Consider the following 18,790-nt stretch of genomic DNA (forward strand, 5'->3'; position numbering starts at 1 on the left):
TTTGGATGCTCACCCCTAATTCTCCCATCTTCATTCTTGTCTTGTTATGTGTGGGAAATTTTATCTTCATACACTTAATTATCTCAGTGCACATTTTCTCTCAGTACACACATTTATTAATTAATTTTTTCAATCCACATACTAAAAGTTACAATTATACCCTTCACTTATAACCATTGTATACACAAATCAACCTTCATTTCCAGCACTTGTTAAGTGACCCTACCTCCAGATTTGTAGATCCATTGTAGACTCATGTGAAGACCATTCAAGACCACAACGTGAAGTAAAGTGAAGTGAAGGCAAAATCCTCTATTGAAGACTCTATTGAACCTCCATTGAAAACACTATTGAAAACCTTCTAAAATATTGTTGAAGATGAGACTTCTTTCCATTTTATTATAGCATTTGCCATTTTGTTATTGCATTTACCGTTTCCAAATCTCTGTGCACTCTATTTCCGTAAAATCCTCTTCTTTTTTTTTTCTTTTTTTTTCTTTTTTCTTTTTTCTTTTTTTTTAAAATGTTTTTCGGTTTGGGGATTTTGGCACTAGTTTTCCAAAATTATACATTTAATTTGAAACTTAACTTCCGAATAAAAGTGATTAGTTCGACAAATTTGTTCCAAAAAAAAAAAAAAAAAACTTTCGGTAGTTGATGTCCAAATATAATGAAATAATTCAGCACTGATTGTCTGATCGAAAACCGCGAAAGGGAAAAAAAAAATTCAGCATGAAAAAACTAACATTTTCATCACTAATAGAGTATAAACCTAGAGATTAAAACAATATGAGAGTTGTTATGAGAGTATTGCTTTGCAAGCAATAGGAGTATAGAGTGTGTAGCAAATAAAGTGACAACAATGAAAAAACTAAGGTTTAGTTTTTCTTTTTTTTACTCAAAAAGTGTACATTGAATTTTTTATTTTTTTATTTTTAAAAAATGCGTATAGAGAATATTTTCATATAATATTATGAGTGTCGGTAGATGTCCAGTATGGTCATTTTAGTTTCGAGTATAATTCAATGTGTTTGGTTTGAGTTTTCTGGATTAAGTTTTTTGAAAATTGAGTTTTTTGGTTTTTGTATTTTTTTGTTTTTAGTGAATATTTTTTAAATTTTATACATTTTTTAAAAACTTTTTTAGATACACCTTACTTTGATGTTTCTAAAAAGTAAAAAAAATGTAAAAAAATATTTTAAAAAATTAATAAATACAAAAAAATGTACTTAATTCTTGTATTTTTGGTATTTAATAAATTTTTAAAAGATTTTTTTTACATTTTTTTTTACTTTTTAAGTGTATTTATGTTAAATGTGTCTAAAAAATAAAAAAATTGCTTAAAATATTAAAAAAATTCAGTAAAAATAAAAAAATACAAAAAATAAAAAAGTAAAATTTTCTAAAAAATATTTTTAAAAAAATGAAACCAAGCAAGATTTGTTATTAAAATAATATTTTATTAAGTATATGCATTGAGGTAACTTAGTGCGGGGAAATAAAATTTCCCCTGATGTGTCCCTCCATGTCCTCCATCTCCTCCACTTTAGGCTCCTTATTTCTCAACATTCTCCATCATCTTTTCCACATATACTCCATATTTTCATAACTTCCTTTAACCTCAAAGTGCACACACAATACCATGTGTCCTACGATTATAAATAATAACAAAAAAATATATATTTATTTATGGTGCCAACAGATATACAAGATATTTTTTTTTACAAACTGGTGTAATTATGCAGTAATATAACCTTAAAAATGTGAAATATGGCTCAATTTACAAATATAATATCACATCAATTTGTAAATTTTGTTTCTGTATAACACTATCCCACAACTAAAGATAAAGATAAGGTCAACTATCCACAAAACACCCCATCCCTAATCTCCTCAAGTATCCATATAATCATATTCTAGGTACAATACAACAAAAGTATACCAACATTTCAAAGAAACATCAATGACAGATACATGAGCCAAATTAAATATAAGAACTGTACAGTAATCAGCCAATATTTGGTGTAATATATGTCCGAATTCCAGCTTAAATCTTCTTTCTTACATCATTGTTTTACTCCTGTTTAAGTAACAATTGCGAACGCAACTTGGTCCCTCATATCTTTCAAGCATGAATAGGGGAAGCAGAAGGCCTAGGATAAGAAGCAGCTTTTCCATCGCAACCTTCATCAGCACATGTCGTGCGACAATCAGGATTGTTGCTTGCATTGCTGTGATAATTTTGGTCTTTTAAGTCCTGAAGATGCTCCAGTGCTTTCACAACCTCAATCATGGTCGGCCTGAACTTGGGTTCAATGGCTAGGCATTTGATTGCAAGGGTAGCGGCTCTTAGTGCTCCACTCAACGAGTATTGGCCTTCAATACGGGAATCCATAACACGAAGAATCCGGCGTTTACTAGTTAGGTAAGGTTTTGCCCATTCAACAAGGTTATGTTCCCCAGTTGGACGGTTCTTGTCCACCGATCGCTTGCCCGTCAGCATTTCAAGGAAAACAACCCCGAAGCTGTAGACGTCACTTTTGGCAGTTAAATGACCTTCATAAGAAGAGAATGAACTACGGATCAGTGGAGAGAGAATGAAATTGAGAAGAACCAGAAATAAACACTACAATGTTAGTTGCAGCAAGAACCAGAGCCATATACAGTTGGAAATGGATAATATAGAAGATAAGATAATAATGCCATCAAGGCAATTTGTGGAAGAGTTATGGAGATAGAACTTTCTATCAAAGTCTTCAGAGGGGAAAAATATAATTGGCAATGGCAATAGAAAAACAAAACGAAAGGTGCTCACTCATCATACTGATGATCTCAACCTGTAGGCGAAAAGGTATTTATCAAATTATAGGAAAAGCAAAACAAAGTTGCCATGACAAGTGTTAGATGACGTCAAGGATAATAAGATACAACCACCCAGACCTAACCATCTTTAGAAGTCAACATAGGTCACTAGTTTTTGATGTACAGGGTTTCATATAAGCATGTGAAAATAATTGCATATTTGTTCCAAATGACAAAGGCCAAAGATTGGAATAAAAAAGACAGACACACAAACCGAAGCAAAGAAATCAGTGCTGCTAATAGTAGCAGTGTGGAGTCACAAAAGAAAAGAAGATCATAAGATATAATGGTTTGAGAAAGAGCATAGCATGCCTCAAAGATCTTTTGACATGAAAAATAAAAAAAGAACACAGCTGAGAATTTAGAATACCGGTTGCCAAGTACTCAGGAGCAGCATATCCAAATGTGCCCATGACCCTTGTAGATACATGGCTTTTACCATCTGCTGGTCCATCTTTTGCCAACCCAAAATCAGAAAGCTTTGCATTGTAGTTCTATCAGTTAGAAATAGAAAGTATATGAGAGAGCAGAACTAGCTGAACTTTTTGCTAAAGTGACACAATTAAACCATTAGAATATTTCTCATACAGAATCAAGCAGGATATTAGACGTTTTGAAATCACGATATATGACTCTTGCTTCTGGACTGTGAAGATATGCAAGTCCCTTGGCAGCACCAAGTGCAACCTTTATACGGAGGCTCCAAGAAAGCGGTTGGAAGTAAGAACTTCCTGTTCAAACAACACCTGATGTTTTAATGTAAAGTATTGAAGTACATGAAAATGTTCACCCTCCCAGAAAACAACAGGAGAACATGTGAAATTGGCTAAAGAAATAACGAACCCTAAAAACTCACTCCTGAATAGATGATTTTCCAAGCTGCCCCGGGGCATAAACTCGTATACTAGAAGCCGGTGATCATCCTCTAGGCAGTATCCAATCAATTTCACAAGATTTGGATGATATAGCTGCCCCAAATAATTAATTTCTGCCTACAGTTCGAGAAGTGCCACAAATTAGTGAACTATCTTATTCGAAGTAATAAATGATGCTAATGAACGGCAAGAACTACCAGCAGAAAAACTGAATAGAGATGTCAGGATAACAGTGTGTTTGGTTTGAGTTTTTTGGTTTTTGTGTGTTTTTTTTTTTTTAGTGAATATTTTTAAATTTTAAACATTTTTTTTTTACTTTTTTTAGATGCACCTTACTTAGATGGACCTAAAAAGTAAAAAATTTGTGAAAAAATATTTTTAAAAATTAATAAATACATAAAAATACAAAAAATGTACTGAATTCTCGTTTTTTTTTTTTGTATTTTTGATATTTAGTGAATTTTTAAAAGGTTTTTTTCACAATTTTTTTACTTTTTAAGTATATTTATATTAGGTATGCCTAAAAAGTAAAAAAAATTGCTTAAAATATTAAAAAAATTCAGTAAAAACAACAAAATACGAAAAATAAGAAAGTAGAATTTTCTGAAAAGTATTTTTGGAAAAATAGAACCAAGCAAAGTAATGTTTGCACAGTTGACTAGGCTCATCAAATCCAAAAATTTACTCTTGAAACATGAGGGTAATTCCACTTTTAAATTTCTTGCATGCCTTTGTATTCTGCCTAAACTAATCAGCCAATAGCCGAAAGTGGAAGCCAAAGAAGGCAATTAGTACTCACCAACCATTCCTTGTGACCTTGGAAGCCTTCTTGGTTGAGTCTCTTCACAGCAATAACAGTACCAGTCCCAGGCCTGGCAGCTTTAAATGTATTCTCATCGATCCAACCCTTAAATACACAGCCAAAACCGCCTGCTCCCAACACACTATCAGGACGAAAGTTCCTGGTGGCTGTTTTGAGTTCATTAAACGAAAAACTCTTCATATTTGAAGATTGCAAGATTTCACCCTCTGTCCGAGGGGAGGTAGATGATACCTTGCTACTTGAACTACTAAAATTCTTTCTGTCTTTGCCGCCATATTTTGAGTTAAACACTACACACAAACAATGGAAAATGTATAAATCTCTGTTAATTGTTTAATGTTTATAGACCAGACAGGAATTTTGGCTTATTAAAATAATTTCCAATTTCATGAATAGGGGAGAAAAATTAACAATCATGCAAGAAGAGGTAATTCAATTTCTCATGGGACAAACCAAATTGAATTGGACTACCTTGCTTTTAACATTTGCAAGCTCAAAAACGAAAACAAAACAACACAACAAAGTCAGAATTAGAAGTTTCATGGACGATTTTATGGCAGTCCAAGAAAATCCATGGATTATCAAACCCAAGAAAAAGAGTGACAGCATCTAAAATTGTGAAGGAAGTTATTAAAAACATTGATGGGTAATGCAAAATTGTTGTCAGAATCAACTTGAAAAACGTCTTTTATTAAATCCATTTGATCCCAGAGAATCTTATAAAACAAAAAAGGGATCTAGGTTAACGATATTCAAAGAGTTGGAGATCATTCAATTCACTTGGAAACATTGCACAAATCCTTATATGAAACAAACTAGCTCAACCAAAACAAACCCAAAAAGATCGGAAGTCCCAATTCCCAAAACAAGATTTTTAGCAAAGAAAACTCAAAACCCATCTCAGAAAAGCTCAATTTATTCAAACCCTCAAACAATTTAAGAGAGAGAGAGAGAGAGAGAGAGAGAGAGAGAGAGAGGGAGGGAGGGAGGGAGCTTGTAAACTTGACAGCATATGTAGCTTTTTGTCAAACGCCAAGCATGCAATGAAAAATATGAAGAGAGGGAAAGTAACAACAAAGGGAAAAATAGCGTACCAGCGTGGAGGGGACTCTCTGCTTTGATTCGAACACTGAAGCAAGACCCCATGGAAATCAGACCCACAGCTCTTACCTCTCTCCAAATTCTCCTTTAGTTGAGTTCCTCCTCACAACTCCCAAAAGGTCAGGGAAAAACTTTTATGGCCTGTGGAGTTGCTGAAACATCATAAAAAAATCAACAGGCAAACCAGATCTTAGAACATACAGGTGTGAACATCAGAAGAACACACACATGCATTATTTTTTATTTTTATTTTTTGGGTGCTCCGGTAAGGATAAGAACACAAATGTATTATTATACTTATGGTGTGAAAAGTGCGTTTATTTTTAAGGATTGGATTAGAGATTTAAAAAAAAAAAAAAAAGAAAGAAAGAACGAAAGCAGCTATGCTGCAGACTTCAGTGGGGTCGCACCCTCAGTGAGGTGGTAAGTTTTTATTGACTGAAATTTAAAAAAAAAAAAAAATAAATAAAATAATTTTTTTTTATCCAATCACGACGCGTCACCTCACTGGAGGTCGACCCCCGGTGAGAATCCGAAGCATTTTTCGAAAGAAAGTAACATAGGGATAAAACAGATGTACATTTCACTTATAATTCAAACATTTGTTTCATAGATTTGTTTTTTTTTTTTTTTTAATTTATAAATCAAACATAGTTAAAGTAAGGTTAAAATTTCTAAATATTTTACTAAAATTTCTAATAATGGAGACTTAGTACAAATTTTGATAAAATATTTGAGGTTTTAAAATATAGTGATATTCTTATTGCTGAAATTTCTACCAATATATAGTTTGATAGAAACTTTGATAAGAGGTTTGGACGTCTAGAATTTTTGATGTAATTAGGAATTGTTTGAGAAACGCTAAATTAATATATTTTTTTGATTTTTTTTATAAAAAGTATAAAATATAAATTGAATTTAAAGTGATATAATAAAAAAATAATCACTTTGCTTGTTTTTTATTTTTCAAAAATACTTTTTAAAAAATTTTACTTTTTTGCTTTTAGTGTTTTTTGTTTTTACTGAATTTTTTTAATTTTTAGACATATCTAACATAAATACACATAAAAAGTATAATTTTATGAAAAAAAATCTTTTAAAAATTCACTAAACACCAAAAATATATATATAAAAAAAAGAGAATTTAATATATTTTTCGTATTGTTAAGTATTTATTAATTTTTAAAAATATTTTTTCATAAATTTTTTATTTTTAAAAAAAAATAAAAAAAAATGTTTAAAATTATAAAGATATTCATTAAAAATAAAAAAAATACGAAAAATAAAAAACTAAATTTGCAAAAAAATTAATTTAAAAAACTCAATCCAAACACATAAACTAAAATAATTATGAATTAAATAAAATAATATATTAAAATAACATATTCTATTTTAATACATGTGAAACAAAATTTTAATTGCGTAACCAGTTTGGCTCCCATGAAATTCTTCTTTCATACCTTCGCCAAGGACAAAATTGTTGACTAGGCTGGCGTATGGTTGCGGGAGAAAGAGAGAGATGTGTCCACTCCAGTATCCATATTTGTTCTAAAATGTTAAAAATTTTATTAGATATATGAGTCCTACACATTTAATAGAAACTTTAATAAATTTTTTAATTCTCTGACATTACACTATTTGTTTTATTTTGTTGTTTGACTGTCTCTGTTGTATGGTAGAAGAGAACGCAACACGACAGAGGTCCCATTTGATAGTGCTGTGAGAAAGTGATTATAAGTTATATCTTAACAGTTTATAACTTACAATTATGAATATAAGTTAATTTTTGATTTATAAATTAATCTTCTCCTCTCCCACTCAAAGAATAAGTTTATTTTTGATTTACAAAAAATTATAAACTGTATTGTTAAACTGAAACAAACACATCAAAATATCTTAAATTAAGTTAAAAACTGAAATAAGGTGGAAATAAACTCTACCAAACAGGCCAGACCTGCATGTATGCAGAAAATAAATTTGTCCAAAACAGAGTCACAATAATACAAACCAGTTAATGGGTGTGTTATGAAATTTATAAAATATAAAATTTAATTTAAAATATATATATATATATATATATATATATCATATCTTGTTTAAGTGGTAAAAATATTGGCCTTGTTTAAATTGTCTTTTGAAAGACAATTTTTGGAAAAAAATTTAAAAATTTATTTGGTTAAAATTTTTTAAAAAAAATTAAAATTACTTTTCTCTTTACTATATATCAATTAATTAATTTTTCTCTCTCCTCTTACATCCTATACATTAATCAATTATTTTTTTTCTCACACCTATTTATTAAACTACCAAAAAAAAAAAAAAAAAAATTCAAAACTCTAAAATTATTTTCAAAACATACAACTAAACAAAATTAACTCTTTCCAAAATATTATTTTTTTAAAATTATTTTACAAATACAAACCAGACATGATCATTATTTTTCAGATCAAAGATTTTAGGTATGAGGCTCATTTACCACTATGGGAAGTCTTCACTTTACTTTATAATAATAGTATAGATAACTACTTTTCTATATTAGTGCTATTAGCACTACAATTAATACTTTGAATTTCTTATTTTTTTATTATAATAATAATTTCAAATAAAATTATTATAATTAATACTTTGCACTTCTCATTTCTTTCATTTTTTTTATTATAATAATAAGCTCAAATAACTCCGCTAAGGTTGTTAACAACTCCGCCAGTTTCAAATCCGGATTAAGGAGGAGGGTTGTGTGTTAGGTAGCCAACAATCAACACGTAAAAAAAGCCATTCAAATCCTTTTATGAAAATGAATCCTACTTTGAATCGTTTAAATGCTAGGTCGTTACACTCAAGTAACGCGTTGCGCCTGCCTCCGGGTGTTTCGAAAAGTGAGCAAGGGACGCCGCATTGACACCTAGGTGCGGTGAAAAATGGGTAAAGGTTCCCGTGTTTTCCTGTATGAGCGTGGGTAAAGAAGCTAGTTCAAGAATACAGGTTTAGGGTAGCCACTTGGAATATAGGAACCTTAACTGGTAAGACGATGAAATTGGTAGATGTTATGATTAGGAGGAGAGTTAGTGTAACTTGCGTACAAGAAACTAAGTGGACGGGTGAGAAAGTTAGGGAAATTGAGAATATCGGTTTTAAATTGTATTATAGTTGTAAGGACATACGCAGGAACGAGGTATAAATCATAATTGCCAAGGGTCTGGTGGAGAATGTAGTGGCGGTCATTAGGAAAGGGGATAGGATTATGTTAGTTAAACTAGTTATTGGAGGGAATATAGTAAACGTTATTAGTGCATACGCCCCTCAAGTAGGATTGGATGATCAGACTAAGAGAGATTTTTGGGAGCAGATGGATGAGATCTTACAAGAGATACCCATAGGAGAGAACTTGGTTATAAGTGGAGATTTTAATGGCCATGTAGGCATAGATAAACTAGGCTATGAAAGGGTACATGGTGGATGTGATTTTGGTGACTGAAATGAGCCTGGAGAGAGTATCTTAGATTTTGCGTTGGCTTCTGGCCTGGTGGTGGCCAATACTATGTATAAGAAGACGGATGAGCATTTGATAACTTTTAAGAGTGGATCAGTTAAGAGCCAAATAGATTACTTCTTAGTGAGAAAAGTGGGCCGTCTAAAATGCAATGATTGTAAGGTGATTCCTGGATAGAGCTTGACCTCTCAACATAGGATTTTGGTACTACATTTATGTTTTAGAGGGCAACACCAAGCTAGAAAGGATGGTGGGCGTCGTAGGACGAGATGGTGGGACCTAAAAGGGGATAAACTAGAAATTTTTAAGAATAGAATGGATAATGAAGGTACTTGGGACTTGGAAGATGATGCTAACATTATGTGGAACTCGATGGCCAATTGTATGAGGAAAATCTCAAGGGAAGTGCTTGGAGGGTCGAAAAGGACGAGACCCAGCTCTAGGAAAACTTGGTGGTGGATGGAAGAGATTCAAGCGGCAGTTAAGTCAAAAAAAAAATAGTGCTTTAAAAAGTGACAGAAGAATAGAACTGAGGAAAGTGTTAAGAGCTATAGATTGGCTAATAAGGAGGTCAAAAAAGTAGTGAGAGGGGTGAAATTGAAAGCTTATGATGACCTATACACTAGACTGGATAGTAAAGAGGGAGAGAAAAGGGTATACAAACTTGTTAAGATACGAGAGAGGAAAACAAGAGATTTTAATCAAGTTAAGTGCATCAAGAGTGAGGATTCTAAGGTATTGGTGAAGGATGAAGAGATTAAGGAAAGATGGAAGAACTATTTTAAGAAACTATTAAATGAGGAACATGGAGGCACGACAATAGGGGAAGAAATAGCCAGTACTACGATAAACCAAGACTATAAGTTTTATCGTAGGATTATGGACTTTGAAGTGGAGATTGCACTTAAGAAGATGAAATCAAATAAGGTTTTAGGACCCGATGATATCCCTATTGAAGCTTGGAAGTGCTTAGGTAAAAAGGGGGTTGCTTGGTTGACTAGGTTGTTTAGCAAAATTTTGTTGACTAGGAACATGCCAGATGAGTGGAGGAAAAGTATTTTAGTGCCAATATATAAGAATAAAGGAGATGTCCAGAATTACAACAACTATAGATGAATCAAGCTAATGCGTCATATAATTAAAGTGTAGGAAAGGGTGATGGGACGCCGATTGTGAGATATAACAGAGGTGTCAGAGAATCAATTTGGGTTTATGCCTGGCAGGTCAACAATGGAAGCGATTTATCTTTTAAGGAGAGTAATAGAAAAGTATAGAGAAAAGAAAAGAGACATTCATATGGTGTTTATCGACCTTGAGAAAGCATATGATAGAGTGCCCCGGGATATAATATAGTGGGTGTTAGAGAAAAAATGGGTGATAAAAGGTTACATTGATGTGATTAGGGACACGTATGAAGGGGTGGTGACCACTACTAGATCGCCTGCTGGAAAGACAAATGAATTTCCTATCACTGTTGGGTTACACCAAGGATCTACCTTAAGCCTTTATCTTTTTGCTTTAGTTATGGATGAGTTGACGAGAAATATTCAGGATGACGTGCCATGGTGTATGCTTTTTGCAGACGATATCGTGCTAGTGGATGAGACTAGAGAAGGAGTTAACACAAAGTTGGAGATTTGGAGAAAAACTCTTGAATCGAAAGGATTCCGGATAAGCAGAACTAAGATAGAGTACGCGGAGTATAAATTTAGTAACAGCAACAATGAAAGCATAGGAGAAGTGAAGATTGAGAACCAAGAACTGCCTAAGAATGAACATTTTCGTTATTTAGGATCGATTATCACAACAGCGAGGGAGATTGATGCGGATATGGCCTATAGGATTAAGAGAGGGTGGTGTAAGTGGAGAAGTGTGTCTGGGGTACTGTGCGATAAACGAATACCTACTAGACTAAAAGGTAAGTTCTATAGAATGGCTATTAGACCAGCGATGTTGTATAGGACAGAGTGTTGGGCAACCAAGAAACAACATGTAGATAAGATGAGTATGGCTGAGATGAGGATGCTAAGGTAGACATGTGGCAAGACTAGACAAGACAGAATTAGGGATGAGTGTATTCGGGAATGGGTAGAAGTAGCACTAATAGAAGATAAGTTGAGAGAGAATCGATTGAGATGGTTTGGTCACATTCAATGGAGACCAACAGAGGCAGTAGTGAAGAGATGCGATACTATAACGGTAGAGGGGAGTATTAGGGGACGGAGTAGGCCTAGATTAACGTTGGCTAACGTTGTAAATAGAAATATGGATATACTTTATTTGACTAACAAAATGACCTTTGATAGAGCCGCGTGAAGAAGAAGGATTCATGTAGTCGACCTCATTTTATTGGACTCAAGGCTTGGTTTGGTTTGGTTTGGTTTAATAAGCTCAAATAAGATTACTAAAAAAAACATGGATTATTTTGAGATATCCCATCTCACAATTAAAATCATCCACCCACTAAATTTGTTTATGAGAGTACCTACCTCTATCACTACCCACACACTTCAAAACCCTTAAAACTTATAAATCCTCAAAACCTTCAAAACGCTCTGGTGGCTAGTCTTTTGGCGACTTCCGATGGCAATTATTCGACAGTATATACTTTTTCGATAATGGTGATAAGTAAAATTTTTTTGGCAACCCCAATGAGATGAAATAGAGCATCACAATGTAAGCTCAGAAGTGGTTCACAATTTGGATAATATTCACAGCTCAAAGGAGATTGGCCTTATAATGATAAGTTTTTTGCAAAAAAAAAAAAAAAAATAATGAAAACAGTTCAACTTTTTCTTGGTAATAAACTCCCGTACATATGTCAAAAAACAGATAACGTAGGACCAAATTAAAGGCATTAGTCCGGTAATGTGTAACCAAATATTATTCATATGTTCGACACTTTAGATCTGAACTTTATTATTCATACGTTCGGCACTTTAGATGTAACCTTAATGCATACTTATGTTTTGGTTATGCGGTTATTTGTTAATCAAACATGTTGATGCATAATTATCTTTGTTTGTTAAACTTTGATGAGTCAAACTTGTTCACAGACATAGGACTTTACATTTTTATAATATTCGGTAACACAGTTCTGAACATGTATAAATTGTTCAGTAACATAGGTCTGAACATGTGTAATTCGTTCGATAACACATGTTTGAACATGGTAGCGAAGAGCTTGAAGGAGAAAAGAGGTCCGCGGTGAGAAATCATGTAACGTCGCCAAATAAATGACTTAATAATAATTCTTATTATTCCATTTAATCAAAACAATTTCAATTCAATTGGTCAAATCTCAATTTTTGTATTTCATATCATGTGAGAGATTTAGAAAAGGAGTCCACATGCAATACATATTCAATCTTCTTAAAGTTTGAATCCATAGCATGTGAGACAATTAGTAAAAATAACTAATGCAAAAGAATGCCCCATGGACTACAAATTCTAAGGCTTAGGCCTAGTTACACAAAAGATGGTTATCAAACCCATACATAGAAAGCTCTTGCCTTGCCAAAAATAACAATAAAATAAAAGAGAAAGAGCCTCGATCTCTCAAAAGATTTCCCACGACTCTAGCTAGGTGGGATCACCACATCCTTTCCTGCACAAATCCACTAGGGGTGAGCGCAAAACCCAATAGGAAAATATTAACAAAGTATATATGTTTAATTAGTATTATATATGAATGCAATGTCATGTCATGCTCTAAATTCACAAGTTCTATTCTTTTGAAATCACATGCAATGTTTTTTTCGAAAGACTCATTATCTCAATAAATTTCAAATATAACATATAGGGTGGTAAATACGACTTAGGTAATTCCTAGGTTAGTGTCTACAAATAGGCATATCAAGCACTACCAATCCCCACTTCATCGGCTCTTAACCGGAAGGCACGTGGTACCTACTCCGCACATGTTTTCAGTCTTTCACCCTAGACACTTAGACCAACTTAAACAATACCAAACTATACCCTCTATATCCGGATTTACTAAACGTATTTACCCCAAAACATTTCCAAGGTCATCAATTATTTTATGAAAAACAATAAATCATTTTTCCAAAGCATAGCCATAATAATAGATATTTAAAAGCTATATAAGTGAATAAAATGCCAATGCAAAAATATACTCTCATCGTACAAATTTTCTCATAATACTCAATATTTTCTCAGTGTAAAACAACAATCCTTATCCATATACATGTGGCATATGACACATTTTCATATTCACGAACCATATTCATTTTCCTTTCATGGTCCAAGCATATATAAAATCATGCTATCTATATCAATATCTCAACAACAAAACTCATCCATCCCATGGGTATCTCAATCAACACAACATGTGAAAGTTCATCATTTTCTTGAGGAAATTTCCAACCATTGCATAAATCTTTCACATAATCCACTTTTTACCAATTTCGCAAAAAATCTAGGGTTTGGTCATGAAGAGGGTTTTCCTCATTTTCAAAGATATTTTTTTTCCATGCACTCCCAAGAGGCTCACAAGTTCACAAAACAAATTAATTTGGATAATATCATAAGAAAATCACTTTTTCAACATTTTTCAAAATTCAACACCTCAAATCCCAACCTCCTACTCAATAATCATATCAAAATAAGCAAGAACATGCTAAAATCATATATATAACTCAAAGAAACTCACTATCTCAAGTTTTGAAGGGAAAAAGATGAGAAAAATCCCAAAATCAATGTTAACGAAATTCGATATCCACTGTACACGTTGTAGCCCTCGATGGGCTTTCCAACTTTAATGAACACACAAGGGTTGAATCTCTAATGGATTTGAAGAGATCAATGAATTTAGGATGTTTGGTAGGTATTTCCAGAGAGAGAGAGAGAGAGAGAGAGAAGCGAAAAGAGAGAAAGTGAAATATAGAGAGAAAGAGAGGAATAAAAGTGAGGAAGAAGTATGTAGTGGCTCAACTTTTAAGTGATTGGACATATTTTTCAAAACAGACTCTAGACAGATCTCTAGAGCGATGAAACCTATGCTTGAGCAGTGAGTTCAAATTTTTAGAATCTCTCTCTTTTGCAAATAGAGCGCTCGAGCAATAAAACGTTCGTTTGAGCGATGAGAGCACACTCCCAATATTCCTGACTTCGGAACAAGGAACTAGGTGGACAGGTTTACCGCTCGAGCAAAAAAAGGATTGCTCAAGCGGACTCAACTTTCAAATGAAGCAAAAATCAATCTTAGAGTACACCCACCATTCCTAGACTTGCCTAACACCCAAAGACTTAAATCGACGCTTTGAAAAACGCAATTGGAGTAGAATGAATAATCGTAATGAGAAAGTAGATGACAACACGTGATTCATAGAACTCAAAAGCAACAAAGACACCAAAAGTAAAGAGATTTCAAATAAATATACTAAATTGCTTTAAAAAGGCTTGGGACATCACAAATCGGCTGTGACAGAGATCGATGGTAAAGAGATCAACGACGCAACTCTCTCAACAGTACAACTCTCTCGATGGCAAAAAGAACATTGATGAGTTCAATGGTGAGAGCAAGATTAGTAAGTTCAACTATTAAGGGTTTTGGGAGATGAAGGGTTGTTAGGACAGTGTGCTAAGGAGTGTGCATTTTCGTGGGTGTGATATTTTTAGAAGGATAATTTTTGTATTATTTAAGAGGTTCTTAGAAATTTTTAAGATTTTAAATTTTATAGGTGGGGTTTCAAAGAAATTAGAGGTCCAAAATATTAATTAAGATGCTAGCACTCATATTTAGTAGTAATTAGATCATTTCTTTAAATAAATGAATAATTATATTATTGTGTTGATGATAATTTGTTGTGTTTTTCAACAATATGACATAACTAAAAGTGATTTTTTCCCGTTGAGGCCTAACCTCAACCTGTGCACTAATCTTAATCTTATTCTTGGACCTTGTTCGTGATATTGAGAAAAATAATCTTTTTATAGATTCTTCTAATAATAATGTTTGGGATCATTAAAGTAGTAGTTCTAAAGCTGCACTAATGAGGTGGCATTACTGTGGGTCTCACCTTGATGTGATAGTTTGGTCTCTTTTTTTTTTGCCAGCTGACATTAGTGTTTCCAAATTAGTGGTCTGTATCACCACTGTTCTTCTAATTTATATGTGTATTAAACTACTATAATATTGTTAAAAAGACAATTATTTCATTTGCAAACATATTTGGGTGGAATTAAATATATGACTGGGTTAAGATCTAGTAAAATGTGAATTTGACAGTTGATATTAAAAAAACTTTTATGTTGTAACTTGAAATAAAACCTCTTTTCCGCGGAACGAAATAACGAAGAGAATGCTTCAAACCCCATAAAAAAAAAATCATATATTTAAAATTACTAACTCATTGCCATGAAAGTATTATATATAAAATAAAAAAAAGCCATGGAAATAAATATGGCTCAAAAAATAAAATAAAATTGATAAATTGTTTTCAAAAAGAAAAAGGATAATAATGTATAGCAACAAAATTATTACAATACAAAAACTGTTACTTTTGTTATAATTTTTTCATTTTTTGAGAAATAAAACAAAGTTATTTTTGTTATTTAAATTTCAAAAATAGTGATCAATCCGCTACTCTCAAACAAATATAAAAATTTGAGAAACGAAAAAAAAAAAAAGAAATAATAGAAGAAAACAAAAGAATAATATATGACTTTAAGTACTTTTGTAATATACATATATACTAGCAAATGACCCGTGTTTAAAGGCATTCTTAACGTAAACCAAGATCCCTAATCGTAATGCAAATTGAAAAATAAATGTATACAAATTTCAACGATTTAACAATTATAGTAATGCAAATTAAATAATCCAATTTAAGGACAATATTACAATACAAAGTTTAGAGAAATTATATTCATCACTGTTTTTTTGTTTTTGTTTTTTCATTACGTTGTTTCACTTATTAAGAATGTAGATGCAATCAAAATCATGTGTATGTATAAGATCCATTTTATTTTATAAATTATGGAACTAACCAGGTTAAATAGAAAATCACATCGGAAGTGAAGGGTTCCGGTGTAATATGTCTTGGTGATAAATAGCCCTTTAATAATATTTATAGTAATAAAAGTTACGACTTATACAAATTGGCAACATTAACCTTTTAACAACAATAAAATACAAAAAACTCTTTTTAACTTTTTAACAATTTGACAAATTGAAAATGGCAAAATCAAAGTATAAAATTTAAGATATTATACAATAATAATCAAATAGAAAATGACACTCCTAAATTCGTTGCTACTAAAATTAATTGTTGGTGCCAACTTAGTTAGTGACACGCCTAACTAAAAACTTTGACCACATTCAAGTTCTCCAATGAAGCTATGAGAGTCCAATGAAGTATGAGAACAAAGTCGAGAACACTATAAAGGTGCTCGGTGAATGTTGAGGATCTAAGCTATCAACTAAAACCAAAATAGCATATTGGGGGTGTTTGGAAACTTGGTTGGATGGATTTTTGACTAAAATAGTTAATAAAAATAAAATAGACTAAAATAGTTAATTAGATAAAATGTCACATCTGAATTATAATTATTTTATTTTTTCTCTTACAGTCATCAAATCAATTACAAAAAAGCACACACAAAAAAAAAAAAATTATTCCAGACACATTTTTTTTTGTCAGGCTAACATAACTAAAAAACTAATTAAAATAGCCAAATTTCCAAACAGTGGTAGCACATCCAAACCAACCGTGTTGATAGGCCATTACATAATACCAAAACACATTGATAGGCCTATTCTAGTCTAATAATAAAACATTGAGTTTTCAAAAATAGTTTTTTGAATTTTCAATTACTATTTTTTTTTCAGTAAATATTTATAATTTTTTTTTAGTTTTTAGGCTAACTTAGATTCCGTTTGTCTTCATGTAAAATATTTTACACAAAAAATATGTTTCTTGTAAATAGATTTTACACATAAAAAATGTTTTTGTTTTTGTTTTTCGGCATTTGGTTGATATTTGAAACAAAAAATATTTTATTGTCTAAAACATAAATTTTGATTCAATAAAGTGTCATTTATTACTTCCTAGTGAGTTAAGATATTTATTTGAAAATAATAAATGTGTTGAAAAGGTAGTGAGTGAGAATTAACATTGTAAAAATTGACTTATGAATTTTTTAAAAGTAAGTCATTTTTGAAAAAATGATGGTAAGATATTTTTCTTAAAAAATGTTTTACTTACTTTTTGTTCAACCAAACAATGAAAAATGAGTAAAATATTTTTGAAAAAAACATTTCACGTCAAAAAGTGCACTTATTTATTTATTTATTTTTTGGATCATATCGTCTCTTTACCTTTTTGCATATCATTTTGTAAAAAGTTAAAAAGTACATTTATTTAGATCATTACAAATAACCACTTAATGTGAATACACTTAAAAAATATAATTTGTACAAAAATCTTTCAAAAATTCATTGAATACAAAAAAATCTATACATCTTCATATTTTATTTTATTGATTGAAAGTTTTTAATTTTAATTTTTTTACAAATTTTATACTTTTGAAGTATATCTAAAATAAGTAGATCTAAAAAGTAAAAAACAAAAAGTTGATTAAAATGTTAAAAAAAATCACTAAAATAAAAATATATGGACTAAAAAATTTAAAAATTATTTTCGAAAAGTTCAAACAAAACAGAGTGAATGGTTTTTGAAAATATTTCTTTCACACAATTGGTTAGTAGCTAAAGCGCGTGCACACACAAAAAATTAAATAAAAATAAAAAATAAAATTAACATTCGAAATTTAAAAAAAAAATATAGGTAAATTTTAATAATTTAATAATTAATTAAAATAAATTAATATATTTCACCTTGCAATGTAAAATAATTAATAAATTCAATAAATGCAAAATAAGAGAAGGAGAGAGAGAGAGAGAGAGAGAGAGAGAGAGAGAGAGATGGGGCATGAATGATGGGAGTAAGGTGCGATGAAGTTACTTTGGACAAAAATTTTATTTTGGTCAGTTTGGTTTCGGAAGTGGGTAGATTTTTTAGTTTTTTGATATTTTTGATTATTTTAGTCTGAAGTTAAAAAGTTTGATTTGGAAAAGATTTTTAATTTTTTTGACTTTTTTGTGAGAGAAAGAATGTAATAATTATGAGTTATATGTGATATTTTGTCTTATTAAGCCTAAAAAGCCTATTTTGTTTTTTATAATTATTTTAGCCCTAAACTCACCCAAACTCACTTCCTAAACCCAACCTACGTAAATTCAACCGTAAATTACATAAATGGATTGATTATCGTCGTTCTAACGAAATTGTTAGAGTGAGATAATTTAAAAAATAAAACATTCTTATTATATTGATGTATATATAGACACTAAAGTAGTAAGTTAATATAGAAAATAAAACACATAAATAGGAACATTTTTCTCAAATGACACTTGTCAAATAATTAGATGAGCACATGGAGGATTTTTAGAGCCTATTAATGAAGGTTTCTACTTTAACCTTGGCTTCTCTATGTGTCAAGTAGATTTCTCAATTTAAAAAATAAATAAAGGCAAGACTTGAATCTAACGCACCCCAGATTTAGTAAAGAACACACTATATTACTTAATTAGCATACAAAATGTATATTTTTTAA

The 18,790-nt window shown here is 31.3% G+C and overlaps 1 protein-coding gene across 1 annotated transcript; it reads right to left on the bottom strand.

Annotated features, from left to right (window-relative positions):
- Nucleotides 1-1,762: 1,762 nt before the first annotated feature.
- Nucleotides 1,763-6,051, bottom strand: LOC114282725 (putative serine/threonine-protein kinase PBL11). Its single transcript, XM_028225461.2, has 6 exons — nucleotides 5,655-6,051; nucleotides 4,537-4,850; nucleotides 3,719-3,854; nucleotides 3,451-3,593; nucleotides 3,233-3,356; nucleotides 1,763-2,556 (listed from the first exon to the last, which is right to left on the bottom strand). Exons 1-6 carry the CDS (start codon nucleotides 5,704-5,706, stop codon nucleotides 2,126-2,128), a joined length of 1,200 nt encoding a protein of 399 aa, XP_028081262.1. The 5' UTR covers nucleotides 5,707-6,051; the 3' UTR covers nucleotides 1,763-2,125.
- Nucleotides 6,052-18,790: the final 12,739 nt, after the last annotated feature.

The sequence above is a fragment of the Camellia sinensis genome, chromosome 8 (genome assembly GCF_055761805.1).
Source record: "Camellia sinensis isolate YWXY chromosome 8, ASM5576180v1, whole genome shotgun sequence".
Lineage (NCBI taxonomy): Eukaryota > Viridiplantae > Streptophyta > Magnoliopsida > Ericales > Theaceae > Camellia > Camellia sinensis.